Source organism: Lontra canadensis, unplaced genomic scaffold (assembly GCF_010015895.1).
Source record: "Lontra canadensis isolate GAN:19392208 unplaced genomic scaffold, GSC_riverotter_1.0 scaffold34, whole genome shotgun sequence".
Taxonomy (NCBI): Eukaryota; Metazoa; Chordata; class Mammalia; order Carnivora; family Mustelidae; genus Lontra; species Lontra canadensis.
In genome coordinates this window covers 10,272,338-10,286,290 of record NW_022631028.1, presented here as the reverse complement: position 1 = coordinate 10,286,290, position 13,953 = coordinate 10,272,338, and the positions used below count along the sequence as shown (strand labels likewise).

At 47.8% G+C, this 13,953-nt stretch overlaps 1 protein-coding gene across 1 annotated transcript in view; it reads left to right on the top strand.

The window, feature by feature from the left end:
* The first annotated feature begins 1,439 nt into the window (after positions 1 to 1,439).
* The window catches only part of PDZRN3 (PDZ domain containing ring finger 3), a 238,243-nt gene continuing 225,729 nt past the window's right edge, over positions 1,440 to 13,953 (top strand). Inside the window, exon 1 of the mRNA XM_032867414.1 lies at positions 1,440 to 2,288. Within this exon, the coding sequence (XP_032723305.1) occupies positions 1,566 to 2,288 (723 nt within the window). The 5' untranslated portion in view covers positions 1,440 to 1,565. The remainder of the gene's footprint in view (positions 2,289 to 13,953) is intronic.

Here is a 13,953-nt window from a genome sequence, read left to right as displayed (position 1 = left end):
AACTTTTCCACTTTGCTCTTCAGAAACTGGCAGCAGAGTCCACATGAGAATTCCATAGCTTGGTTTCTTTCTTACTGGTGCTAACTACATGTTTTTTTTTGTTTGTTTTTTGTTTTTGTTTTTGTTTTTTCAAGCAATGTCTACAGCCTTGGGAGAGAAAAAAAAATCACCAAATCCATGGATGATGCTGTGTATTTATCATCTAAATTGAGATCCCTAAGTATTCCTTCAACACACAGAAGTATTGCTGAAAATTACAAGACTCACTTCGCTGCTTGAAAAGTTGCCTTAGAGTGGAAGAAAAATGTGCAGATTCTTGGATGGCCACTTTCCAATCAAGTGGAGGTACACGGATCAGGGGCATCAGCCTTTTTTGGGAGCTCTATTACCATGTGGATTCTCAGGCCCCGCCCCAGACCTACTCGATCAGAATCCACATCACATTAAAATTTGAGAAACACTATTGTAGGAGATCTTACAGGACGATTTTTTTTTTTCCTTCTTCCAACCTTAGTTTCCCCGATTGGAAAATGGAATATATACAAAGGAAAAACAAACAAACAAACAAACAAACTAAACTAAACTAAAGGAACACAGTTCACACGATTGTGGGGGGGGCGGTGGGTGGGTAATGGGGAACTTCTTTAAGATCTCGACTTGTGAGATTTTTCATGTTGTAGGGCCAGCGTATATTCTTTTGTAATGCAGTAAAAATAATTTTTAAATGGCGCTAATACTCTCACAGCATTGTGCTGATGATTTTTAAAGGGACCGATTTAGAAGCGCGACACTTCACAAGTGTTCGTGAAGTGGACGAGCCAGCACTCCAGCCTCTCCCAACCCGACAGCCTAAGAGCAGCCCTAGTCCCCGCAATTCGCCCCTGTAGATTTGCCCTCCGGTCCTGGCAACCTTGGGTTGACCAAACGCTGGGGTCCGCCGAACCTCTGATCGGAACTGTGGTTGCTGGAGCGTTCCACAGGCTCTGTAACTTTCCCTGGAATGAAATAAATAAACACCGTAAGTGCCGAGATAGCGGGCCTCAAAATATTTTTCGTTCTCTGCAATCATTCAAGAAAAGGGGGGGGGCGGTTAAAATGTCGGGATCTGTCCGGGAAAGGGCTCCGGGACAACTCATCTGGGCCACTGCAGCAGCCTCGGTTCCACACTTCGTGAGCTTTTCTCGGCTTGTGTGGGTATCTTACAGCGAAAACTTCAAGAGAGCAGTCGCCGGGTAGAAGGGCTCAGGCTGGCGTCCTGGGCGGGACAGTCCGCTCGGCGAGCCTCTGGGTCTCCCCATCCTCCTCTGCCTCCCGGCCTCCTCCTTGTTACAGGGGGCGGGCTGGAGGCAGCCGAGGCAGGATGTGCGTGCGCACGCGCTCGCGCATATACGGCTGGAGGAGTCCTGTTCCTCGGGCATTTTCCGAGGAAGTCTGGAGCAATTAGGCTCAGTCCGGGGAGAGCGAGCGAGCGTGCGGTCGGCGCAGCCGGCGTGTCTGGGCTGCCTCGCAGGGAGGGAGGGGGGCGGCCGGCCGCCCGGCGGCGACCCCGGGCCCCGGCCGCCACCATGGGCTTCGAGCTGGACCGCTTCGACGGCGACGTGGACCCGGACCTGAAGTGTGCGCTGTGCCACAAGGTCTTGGAGGACCCGCTGACCACGCCGTGCGGCCACGTCTTCTGCGCCGGCTGCGTGTTGCCTTGGGTGGTGCAGGAGGGCAGCTGCCCGGCGCGCTGCCGCGGTCGCCTGTCGGCCAAGGAGCTCAACCACGTCCTGCCGCTCAAGCGCCTCATCCTCAAGCTGGACATCAAGTGCGCGCACGCGGCGCGCGGCTGCAACCAGGTGGTCAAGCTGCAGCAGCTGCCGGAGCACCTCGAGCGCTGCGACTTCGCGCCCGCGCGCTGCCGCCACGCGGGCTGCGGCCAGGTGCTCCTGCGGCGCGACGTGGAGGCGCACATGCGCGACGCGTGCGACGCGCGGCCGGTGGGTCGCTGCCAAGAGGGCTGCGGGCTGCCCCTGACGCACGGCGAGCAGCGCGCGGGAGGCCACTGCTGCGCGCGGGCCCTGCGGGCGCACAACGCAGCGCTGCAGGCCCGCCTGGGCGCGCTGCACAAGGCGCTCAAGAAGGAGGCGCTGCGCGCGGGTAAGCGCGAGAAGTCGCTGGTGGCGCAGCTGGCCGCGGCGCAGCTGGAGCTGCAGATGACCGCCCTGCGCTACCAGAAGAAGTTCACCGAATACAGCGCGCGTCTTGACTCGCTCAGCCGCTGCGTGGCCGCGCCGCCCGGCGGCAAGGTAGGCGCCTGCCACCAGCCCCGACCCCCCGCGGGGCCCCCTGGGTACTCCGGGCGCCTCCCGCTCCCCTGGGGCCCCGGGATGCCTGGAATTTCCCAGGAGCATCCCTACCTCCTCCTTTTCCCACTGCTTACTAGCGGTATCACCATGAGCAGGTCCTTGAAGCAGTTTAAGCTTGGAAACTATGGTCCCTAAGGTTTAGGTATGCAGGATGTAAAGTAGCTACAGCAGAGCTTCCAGGGGTCTGGAAGGACTAAAAAGAACCCACAGTCCTCGTAGAGTAAGAGTGAACGCCGCTCCGAAGTCAGAATGGTGCCCAAAGGCTTTAATGCTCAGATAAGCTAGGTGATCTTGGGGTAGTTGCTTGACCTCTGTTAAGGCTGAAAAGTTTCTTTATACACGTGGCAGACAGGATGAGATACTGACACACAGGGTGAACTATATCTATGCATCCCTAGGAATTCCAGAAAGAGTAAACGAAACACACAGTTCTGAATAAGTTCAGAAGGCAGGCCCCTAGAGTCAAAGCTGGCTTTAGATGCGGGCTTTGCTGCCAGCTAGCTGGCTGACCTTGAACAAGCAGCTTAGCCTCTCTAAAGTTAGAAACTGGTCCCCAGAGATGTGACATGAGGCTGGGGGGAGGCGAGTGTGGGGAACACAGCCATCCGGGGATTCCAGAAAAAAAAGGAAGCTCCGGCAAACATAAACTAAGAATTGAGAGCAAGTCCTGTGGAATCGGAACTGTTTTAGGATTTAGGCTTTTTTTTTTTTTTTTTTTTGGTTAGCCAGCGGGTGAGTGAGTGACAGAGTGGCTTATGCTCCATGTGCCTCAGTTTCCCTAAATGTAGAATAGGTAGTTGTCAGCCTTCAGGGAGAGAGTATGTTAAAAAGACCTGGCACTGTGAGAGAGTGAATGCTCCACAAATGTTGCCTGCAGTCATCTTTAACATCTCCCCCTGGGCCATCTGGTGCTGGTCCTTGGTGTAATTATAATGGCCACTACTCTGGAAGGCTTATTTTGCTCTAGGCCTTAATGCTAAGTACTTTCAGTTGTTTCCTTCTTAATCAAGTGGGGCAGGTGTGATGCTTTTCATTTTGTAGATGAAGAAAACAAACTCCAGTTGACGTTCAGTGGTTCCTGGGTCCTAGCTTTCGGTGTCAGAATTGTGTTCTGAACCCTCCTGCCGTCGTCTCTCCAGCCCCAGGGCTTTTTTTTTTTTTTCTTTTTAAGATTGTATTTATTTATTTGAGAGAGAGAGAGCGAGCAAGTGAGAGAAGAGAGAACACAAGTAGGGAGGGGCAGAGAGGGAGAAGCAGACGCCCTGCTGAGTGGGGAGCTGACATAGGGCTCCATTCCAGGACCCCCAGATGGTCCTCTGAGCCGGAGGCTGATGCTTAACCGATGCTTAACCGACTGAGCCACCCAGGCGCCTCACCAGCCCCAGGTCTTAAGCACTATTGTGTTGTGTCTCGGTGTAACCGCAAGTCCCTTTTTTTTTTTTTTTTGAGTGTTTATTATGTGCCAGCAAATGTGGGAACCACTTTACAGGCATTATCTATTTAATCCTTTGAGGAGGAGGAGGCAGGCTCAGCGCGGTCATAGAACTGGTCCAGAGTTATACTGTGACTCAGGGGACAGAGTGGAGATTCAGGTTCACATCAAGAGTTATCCACCTTGGGATGTATGGACACTGTGTGCCCCATTAGTCTTTGTTGTAGGAGGCTCTCTTCTGGATTGTCCCGTGTTGAGCAGCATCTCTAGCCTCTACCCAGTAGATACCAGTAGGACTCCCATTCTGCCTCCAAGATGTGACAACTAAAAATGTCTTCAAGCATTACCAAGTGTTCTCTGAGGTTGGGGTGTGTATGTGTCAAACTGCCTGTTGCAAACCAGGGTTTCCCTGCTTGCAAAGTCCACACTTGAGACAAATGCGGAGGAGCACTGTGCTTCTCTGTGGTTGACTATCCCCTGTGGCTGCCTTGGAGTAGAGCATATTTGCCCCAGGGGCCCCCAGGGTCCTGTATCTGCTTTGCCTCTTGCTGTGCTCTCCCAACCCCCCCTTCCATACGTGCACACCAGGCCTGTGAGTTTACCCGTCTCCCCACTCCCCACCCCCCTCATTCTGGCCCCCTGGCCTGTCAGCTGCAGTCTCAGCAGCCGGCCTGCTCTGGGCGAAGGGCAAATATTTACAACTTGGAGGCTCACCCAGGACCGCACAGGCATACAAAAGACTGGTGTGAGCCTGCGAGTCACCAAAACAGAGGGCAAAGCTTGGGTTTTCTAGCAGGCGCGGCGTTTGGGGCAAAGGAGTTCCTGAGTTTCTCTTGTTTATGCTGTCACACGGGCTTCCTGCGTAGTTTTAAGTGACGCTTATTTATAAATAAGCCATTCACTACCCCAGAGTTTATACATCATTCATTGTTAAGCTAGTTTATTATTTCTTCTTGCCTCTCTGTTTTCTTTCTGGAGTGTTTGGGTAAACCCTCTCTCAGAACCCAAAATATGATACTTGAATCTGAACTGTGGATGTATTTGAAGTTGTGTTGGGTGAGCGGGGGGGAGGGGATAATCAAGGGTGTTAAGTGTAGGGACAAGATGTTGCTTTTTGAGCTTACAGAGAGCGTTCCCTTCTGGAGTTGGAGCCCTCCTTGGAATTCTGTGCACCTCAGCGCTAGCCTCAAGGACAGCCAAGAATGGTCTGGCCTGCAGTCTGCTAGAGTTCCTTTCTCTGGCTTCAGACCCTGGCTGGCCTCAGCTGAGGCCTTAGGGAAGCTTGTGGCTCTCGCCCTGAAGTTAACCCTCCGTGGCCCTTGCTGAAGGCTTTTGCTGTTCCTGTATCAGCCAGAAAACCCTCTCCCACTGCGAGCTGTTTAAGAACTTGTTTATTTCATTGGGCTGACTTTCTGCTCCTGCTGGGTACTGTTTATTCTCTTCCAAAAGGCAGAAGGATTTATATTGCTTGGAAACTCTCATGCACAACACTTTTTTAATTTTTTTTTGGTAATAAGTCCTAATGTTTATCTCTCTGTTAGAAACTGAAGTAAGATAAGAAATACTCAGAAGAGTTTTCAATACCATCCCTTAAAGGCCTAGACCTTGTTTCAGAAAATGGTCTGGCATGCTTTATTTATTTATTTATTTATTTATTTTGATCTGGCATTATTTAAATTATCTTAACTTTCAGGTTTTTGACACTAGTTGAGTACGGAGGGTTTGTCTGTACTGTACCTCCATACACCTTGTGTCTCTGGGGCTGTGCTTCTCAAACCTACCTCCCTGTGATCGGAATCACCTAGAGAACTTGTTAAAACCCAGGATTCCTGAGGCTTGCTCCTACAGCTGTTGATCCATCACAGCTGATCTGGAGTTGGCATTTCCCAAGCTCCCAGGTGATGCTGGTCTGCCTATCACCTGGAGTAGTTACTTAGTTGGATTCAGGTATGGACGGAGACAAACAGGTATTGGTTTCCTCCTTTTAAGAAAGACCAGGGTAAAGTCCTAGAACCCAGATGGCCTTGCAGTTATACAGTAGGTAACCACAGCCTGACAGGCGTCTTGAACCACTAGGAAGCCACATCTGGGCACTGGCAGACTTGGTGATGGGATGCTTGAGTAAGTTGAAGAGCTTTATTGCTTGCCTGTTTTCCCACCCTGACCTGCCCCCCCCCCCCCCCGATTCTGAGAGCAAAAGCATTTCACAGAGGACTTCTCTGGCTTTCTGAGGAAGGGACACTTGTGAACATTTCTTGGAGATGAAAAACCGGAGGAGCCTTGTCCTCGATCCCTTCTGCTGTTTTACTTCTGCATCCAGCCCATCAATAAGTCTTGTTGATTTTACCCCCAAAGCACTTCTTGTACCTATGCCCTCCTCTCCATCCCCATCCAATGGTCACCATGGTGCAAACCAAGGTTTCCCAACTCCGCCTATTAACGTTTCGGGCTAGATAGTTCTTGTGTGCGTGTTGTGTTGGGGGACAGTCTTCCTGGTTTCATGGATGTTTAGCAGCATGCCTGGCCCCTGCCATTAGTACTTCCCAAGTCGTGACAGTCTCGGAGGTCTCCAGACACTGCCAGCTGTCACCTGGGGAACAAAATCGGCCTTGGTCTTAGCCACCATCATCTTTTTAGCAGTGGATCACCACTGCTTCCACAACGCACCTTTTCGATCCCCTAAAATGACCTAGCACCAGGAATCATCTCTTCAAAATGTCAATCTGATTGTACTTTATTTTTGTAAAAGATTTTACTTATTTATTTGACAGAGAGACAGTAAGAGCGGGAACAGAAGCAAGGGCAGTAAGAGAGGGAGAGGCAGGCTTCCTGCTGAGCAGGGAGCCTGATGCGGGGCTGGATCCCCAGATCCTGGGATCCGTGACCTGAGCCAAAGGCAGACACTTAATGACTGAGCCACCCAGGTGCCCCTTGATAGCACTTTAACTTCTTAAACCCTGCATTTGCCTTTCAGTTTCTGTTGCATGGCTATAAGGTCCAGTGTGCTCTGGATCCTGCCAGCCTCCCCCTGTCTGCTTGTATTCCTTGTCTCTTCCCAGCTTCAGTGGGTTCTGGCAGTTCCATGAATATGCCCCAAAGCTCCTTTTTGCCTGCCACCCACTTCTGCACCCACCTTTGCGCTCACTCTTTTCTCTACTTGCAACAGTCTTCCCAGCTAATCACTGGGTAATCTGCAAGTTTTCCAACTCTTCCCTCCTAACCCCTGCTTATATGTCAGCAGTTAGAGTTGGTTCATCACTAGATAACCTTTCCATCCTTCCCATCCGAGCTCAAGCATCACCACCTCCACGAAGCCCTCTGTGATCTCCAAGACCAGGTCTGGTGCCCTGAGATGTTCATTTTGGTACTCCTCCTGCGTGGCATTCATCACAGCTGTAACTGAGTAATTGGAAGGGCTCTTTATTGTGTCTCCCCAGGAGGGAACATGTCCATCTTCTTCAGGGCTGTGTTCTGGGCATCAGATTGATGTACACTGTAAACTCTCAGTATGTGTTTGTTCAGTGGGTGAACTCAAAATTGGAATGACTGTCTTGTCAGCCATCACAGCTTTTCAGATTGCTAACCAACAGTGAGCTTGTATTGAAAAAGAATGTGTTTTTCGGTGGTTCCCCCCCAGTTAACAAAATTGTTCCCAGGTTTTTGGGAGGCATTCTTTTTGTTCTACTAGATCCACCCAGATCAAATTGTATCAAGCACCAAATCCCAGAAACGATTTTGTCCATTTCAGAACTCCTGGAGGTAAGTGAATCTAATAGACAATTGTATCAAAAGGCGTTCCAGATGTCCAAACACTTTGAAATGTATCTATCAGAGTGTTAACCTTTCAGTATATTTTCTGTTTCTGGAATGCTTCAGCAAATAACCATTTCATAGTGCCTCCAACAAAACAGCTAAGTTCAGCTAAAGGGAATTGTGGGCTGTCAATCCATTTCATTTAAGTGTTATAAAGAAAATTAAGATTTGGTTTACAGTGTGTTTGCTGGATTAAATGGATTTGGATTACACTGGATTAAATGATTATAACAACTTTTGAGTTGAGAATTCTGATGATAGGTATTTTTAAGTGGTTCTTTCTGCACTTGGAAGTGTTGCTTGCTTCTCTAAAAAATGTTAGATGCATAAGAATCTGTAAGGCAGTTATGTGTTAGACTGTAGACCAAGAAATATTAATTACTTAGGATGCTTTGTGTATGCACATATATGAGCTTCTCCATCGTTTTCATCAGGTAGAGCTCCTTTTTTTTTGTAAAAGGCGCAGATGATAAGACAGATTAGATAAAAACTAGTTTAAAGCCAAAAGTTCCACAGATTCTAATGTAAGCCTGGGATTTGAACCCAGCGGCTGACTCCAGGGTTATACACCATTACCATTATAAGAAAAGCATTTTCTCCTGAGGCCGTGTTTCTTGTGAGGTCTCATACGTGTTTCTAGAGGACTGTTATTATATGCAAACCCTGTGTTAATTGGAGGTGAAGGCACATCATTTTATTTCATCCTCAGAAAGACCCTGTGGGGGTAGGTACCCACAAAGCATTACCTTCCATATTACAGATGGAGAAGCAGAGGTTTGGAAAAGTAATCCCCCAGCACCTTCCTTTGGCTCCATTTAGTTGGTCTGATGGCTTCTGGTCCATGCTGATGAAGTATGTTCTTCTCATGCCCTAACGCCCGTTCTCATAGTTCTGGTGTAGAACATACAAAATATAATACAGATCCTATGAAAGAGATTTCAACAAAAACAGAGAATTAAAGACGTAGTGTCCTGGGTGGAATAGTGACTCATTTCTCTAATTTTCATGCTCATGCTTTAGAGAGTGGTTGATGGCAGGAAGAAAGTGCAGTCCTTCTTTATGTATTCTTGCAATTTAGCCCCTCACGTTCTAATGCACAACGTGCCGGACATCATGATAGGCACTTGTGGATACAAAGGTCAACTTGAACAGCTTTAAACCATGGGATCAATCAGACATGCACTTGAGTCTTTGAAAACACAACACAAGTCTTACTGTTCTTTGTTCACTGAAGCTTTCTAGATGTGGATTAGCTTCTGTCCCCCCTGAACTAATGGGGTCCTAATAAGCCTGTTCCAATAAAGAAGGGAAGTGTTATAATATAATGATTAGTTTTGCAAAGAAAATAACTAACAGATGGACACAGGCATCCATCTTTCTCACCCATTCCATATATATATTCGCAGGGAACCTGGGGGACAGAGACACCAAGCAGGCTGTGTGTGACTGAGCCCAGCAGCAGCTTCTTCCCCGGGAATGGGGAGGGATGAACTGTTTCATAAGCATTGGTTATGCAGAAATGAGTCTTAGGCAGAGAGGCCACCCTTAGACTTTTTATAGAAGCTATTGTCAGGTGTCCTGTGTCTCTGCTGTACACAGATCAGATACAGTCCTTTCCGGATGTGGGTCACGGTTGGTTGTAGGCCTTGTGTAAACAGGCAGGCTTCCGAGTACCCTGAATCGAGTTGGTGCTTGGTATGTGGTTACTATCCAGACCCTGGAGTCAGTGATAATAGGGTTCATGTGTTTCCTCTGTCTCATTGTTGAGGGCCTCTTGCGACCTCCTGTAAGCCGTAATTGTCTTCTCTCATCTCTTAAACGGGATAATATGTAGGCTGATAGAGCTGGTTTTGGGTTAAACCAGATGATGTATGTCAAGTGCACAGTAAGACTTAACAAGCATTTATTGAACATCTATTAAGTGCCTGGGGCACCTGTAGGTTTTATAGATTTTCTTTAAATAAGGTGCTTACGAAACGTTAGAAATCTGAAGTGGTGTAACAGAGAAGATGGAAGGGGGATCTTGCTCACAGGGTCACAGTTTCGTTGTGAGCCTCATGCTGCCTTGAATGACCAGTTCTAGTGGTAGGGACTGGGTGAACGAGGAAGGTGCAGGTCAGTGGCACTGTCTGGGTAGCAGCCCTGGACTGCAATGGGAAGGAGCATGTCAAAGCTCGTGAACAACATGAAGACTAAGGGATTGTTGCGTGTATTTGTATCTGTCTCCCCCTAACACTGACAAGGCTCAAGAGAGCGGGGCCAGGCAGATCACCTGCCTTCCTGTAAGCAAGAACTTACAGTGTTATATCTGGGAAGCCTTGGGTGCATTCACATTTGGGAAGGAAAATGCTTCAGGGTGGGTCATGGATCGACTGTTGGCATTTCAAAGCCTGAAGTACCCCATAATTCATCAAATGGAAATGTGCAAATGTGGTAGTACTTTAAGTAAGATTGTTCTTGCTTGTTTTTTGGTGAAGCCTTGCTTGTGGAAGGTCATCAGGAAAGAGATGAGTTGATGATAACAATTAGAGAAATAAACTTGAAATCAAACTCCTGGGAATAGAGAAATAGGTATTTTGGGATTTCTCAAATTATTTAAACAGCCACAGACTGAAAAATGCATACATATTTTTTTGGTCTAGGGAATACTTCTGTTCCACTGGTTTTCAAAAATAACTTGTTTGGCTTATGGATGAGTTTATTTATATACTGAATACTTATATCCTGGAGGTAGAATGACTCTGGAAAAGCTGTTCCTCTGTTCCTTTCTTTTTTCCATGTCCTTTGCCTCTTCCTCTTTGCACCACCTATCTCGGGACAGATACAGACCACTAACACTTCCACTGGCTATCCCAACCATTTTCAGCTCATTTGTGTCAACCCCGTGACTGCCTTCGGTTTGAGGCTTGAAGAGTTTCCTCTGCTGTTCTTCCTCCAAGAATATCCCTTCTTTAGAACTGGAGTTTGAATTCTCTGGAGGGAAGGAGGTTGACCCAAGCCACCTCACCACTAGAAACATGAATTGAATAACAAAGAGGAAAAAAAAAATTTATGTAGGGAGTGAAGACACCCTCATCTCTTCTGTATGGAGGTTCCCGAAGTTTCCGCAGCCAGCTCTGCCTCCTGGTCTCCCAGCCCCCTCCACTGCTGCACACTTTTGTGCTGTCTTGTCGCTAGCCCACAGACAGAGCTGTTTCCCAGCTGCGTGACTCTCGGAGAGCTTTGTGTAATCTGAGGCTGAGAGGTGTCCTGTCACCCCAGATACACAGACTAGCGGTCAGTCAATTACAGTTCTCAGAACCCGCTGGGCAGCTTTCCAGTCCAGCCAGTTCTCGGCTGTGAGTCCCACAACAGCAGTAATTGGGGAACACCCAACATGGGGCGGAAAGGAGTGTTTAGAAAGAATTCACATTGACAGTGGCATGGATGGGCTCTGGGGGCCACCACACAGATTAAGAGACGGCACGCATCCAAGCTTCCGAGGCCAGAGAGTTGGGAGGAGGACGGTGACAGAGCCATACTAAGAGGAAAAAGGACCTTGCCTGTGGAGGACCGTTCATGTTCTTGGACATTTAAAAAACGAATACAACAGAAACAACAACAAAACCCAGCCACTGTGTAAGATGACTTTGACAAAGTACATTTGATTTTTGCCTTTTCCACCGTGACTTTCATTTTCCCCCCAAATTCTTGTCCACTTAGCCCTTGAGTTGAAAATAAGTTTTGATCTCATACGTACCTGTTTGAATATGATAGCAAAGCTTATTTTCAGAGCCATCAACTATTGTGTTCCCGTGCGTTGAGCTTCCATTTCTGCTCGTGACTTACTGGGATAAGTACTGCGCACTGTTCATGCCATTATTTAGGGCGTGGTGGCCCACATCTCCTTCTCCAAGGCCGAGACATCTCTGTTTTTTCTCAATTCTAAACACTTCCCAAGGAGACCCTGCACTGCAGCAAGGGCCCAGCTATGAACTTGCTTCTGGGGTGGAGGCTGGGGAGCTTCCAGCCTCACCCTGAGGAGACCGGGCTGTCACTGGACTCCAGAATTTTCCTTTTCCATCTGCCACCCAGCTTTTGGTGAGAGGTCTCTGTCTCCTGAAGGGAAGAGACACATGCCATCAGAGAAGAGCAGGAGAATAGGGAGAGCACAAAGGAGAGCTGCCAAGGAGGTGCCGTCCCCTCTCCATTTCGGTTGTTGTCGACTGTCCTCTACTCTTCACCTTTTCTTCCCAGCCCATCAGAGCGCTGATGTGGTGGGACGCAGAGCAGTCCAGTGCTTTGGCAATCCCCAAACACCGTTAGTTCCCCATCTCCCAGCTGCTTCTAGCTTTGCTCTCCCGATCCAAGTCGACAGATCCTTGGGCTTACTGTTGCTCCTATGCTCTTGGGAGCCAACACCTGCTCCCCCATCCTTTTTGTTCCCATGGCCCCCTACCTCAGGCCTGGGTGTGTCATTTGTCTGATTTCCCCACCTCATCCCTGTTTCTCAGCAGGACAATATCCTTTACCTGTCCTAGCTCTGCTCCGCTGAAGGTCTGGGCTGAGCTGCTCCCACTGTGGTCTTGTCTCCTGCTGCCATCTCTAGAATAAGAACTGTCTATTGGCACTTAATCATCCGTCTTAGAATGTGCCACTTTTTCTCCAGACTTTGAGGGAGGAAAAAAAAAAAAAAGACACATACATGGAAGGAGCTCCCATCAGATGGCCAGATGGTGCAATGGATATATAATAATCCTATTTTGCTTAACTTCATGCTCCTGCTCTCCAGACTTGCTTGAGATAGAGTAAGTTAATTTGGGATTAGACATTTTTTATGGCTTGGATTTTGTGGCAGGGTCATTTTTGTGCTTAAAGAGTGTCATGGCCTCAGCTGAGCTGCAGGAATGTCCACCACACACTGTGCTCTGTTTGTATTTTGAGTACTTCTGTTGGCCAGGCACTGTGCTGAGGCCCTTGTCAGCGACTCTCTATCTCATTCAGGCTTCTTCATAAACCCGTGATATGAGGAGAAACCATTATTATCCCCATTCTGTGGATGAGGAAACTCAACTAGGGTTCTGACCGTGGAGTCCCAAGATCTTAACCATTACCTCGTTCCTGTGTGGGGGGGGCATAATACTCTTATGATACCCTTCACGGCATAATAGACACTCTTAATCCCTACCACTATTATTATACAGTCCAGAGAAACCTTGCTTAAAACTCTAATTACAAAACTAATTAGATGTCTAATCCTTCATGACATTTTAATGTGAAGGCTCAGTCTTGTGAGGCAAAGGGATTTTAGGATATGGGGCCAGAATGTACCCACAGAGTACAAAGAGCATGGACGTTGGAGTCCCGTGGACCTTCATTCCTGGCTCTCCCTCCTTGCAGCTGTGTGATCTTAAGCAAATGTTTTGGAACCTCAGTTTCTCAGGTGTAGAGCCTGGATACAATGCCTGCTTCAAAAAGCTGATGTTTGAGATAATGCTTTATCGATATGAGTTTGAGCTCTTCCCCTTCTTTGTTTTACTTCATCAGGCCATTGGGAAAATTTCAAAGCATGGGTTATGACAAACTACCAAAACAGATCAATATTGGTTAAATCTCCTTTAGATGAAAGAGCTGCTCATTAACATCTTCTCTGTCAAAAATGAGCAAAGGAGCATCGATGCGAGCCTTCGCCCTTGTTCCATATTTATGTCTCTTTAATTGGTGGAGTATAATTTAATGAGAATTATTTAAATGCTCTTTATCCTGATGCATTTTCAGCTCAGGAATAGGTTAAATGATTAAATAGGAATTAATGTTCACATGTTAAATATGCTGTGCAAAAGTCCAGTGTTTAAATTCTCTATTTGTGTGTTTTTTCTGAAGAATTAGAAATTAGGGTAGTTAAGGTTGCTTTCAGGGGAGGAGAATGGAAAGGGAAAGCCAGAATCAAGTTCATGGTATCCGAGGAAAAGTTAGATGGAGAAATGAAAGGAATTCAGCCTCGGCAGAGCTTTTCTTTTCTCCTGTTACTGCTTCCAGCATGTGTGTTGAATCTTCCATGTGGTAGTTCACTACTGCAAATCAGTCCTCAAATAGGCAAGGCACCTAAAGCCTGTTGTAACCCTCCTGGACAGCAGACTTTGTCAAGATGCTTGCAGAAATGAGAACACTCCTTCTTTCTTTCCAGTGATTGTGACAGGTGAGGAAGTGTAGATGGTCAACCTGATAGTTCAGAACGTTATTTGCAAATAGCTGTTGGCCTAAGGAATGGTGTGTCTCGTGCATTGTCCCACTTCTTCCTAGAGAGAGATCTCTGAGGCTGGGTATAGACTTAGAGGGGTCTGGGCATCTCAGGTTGGGTCTTTGGGAGAGAAATAGTTC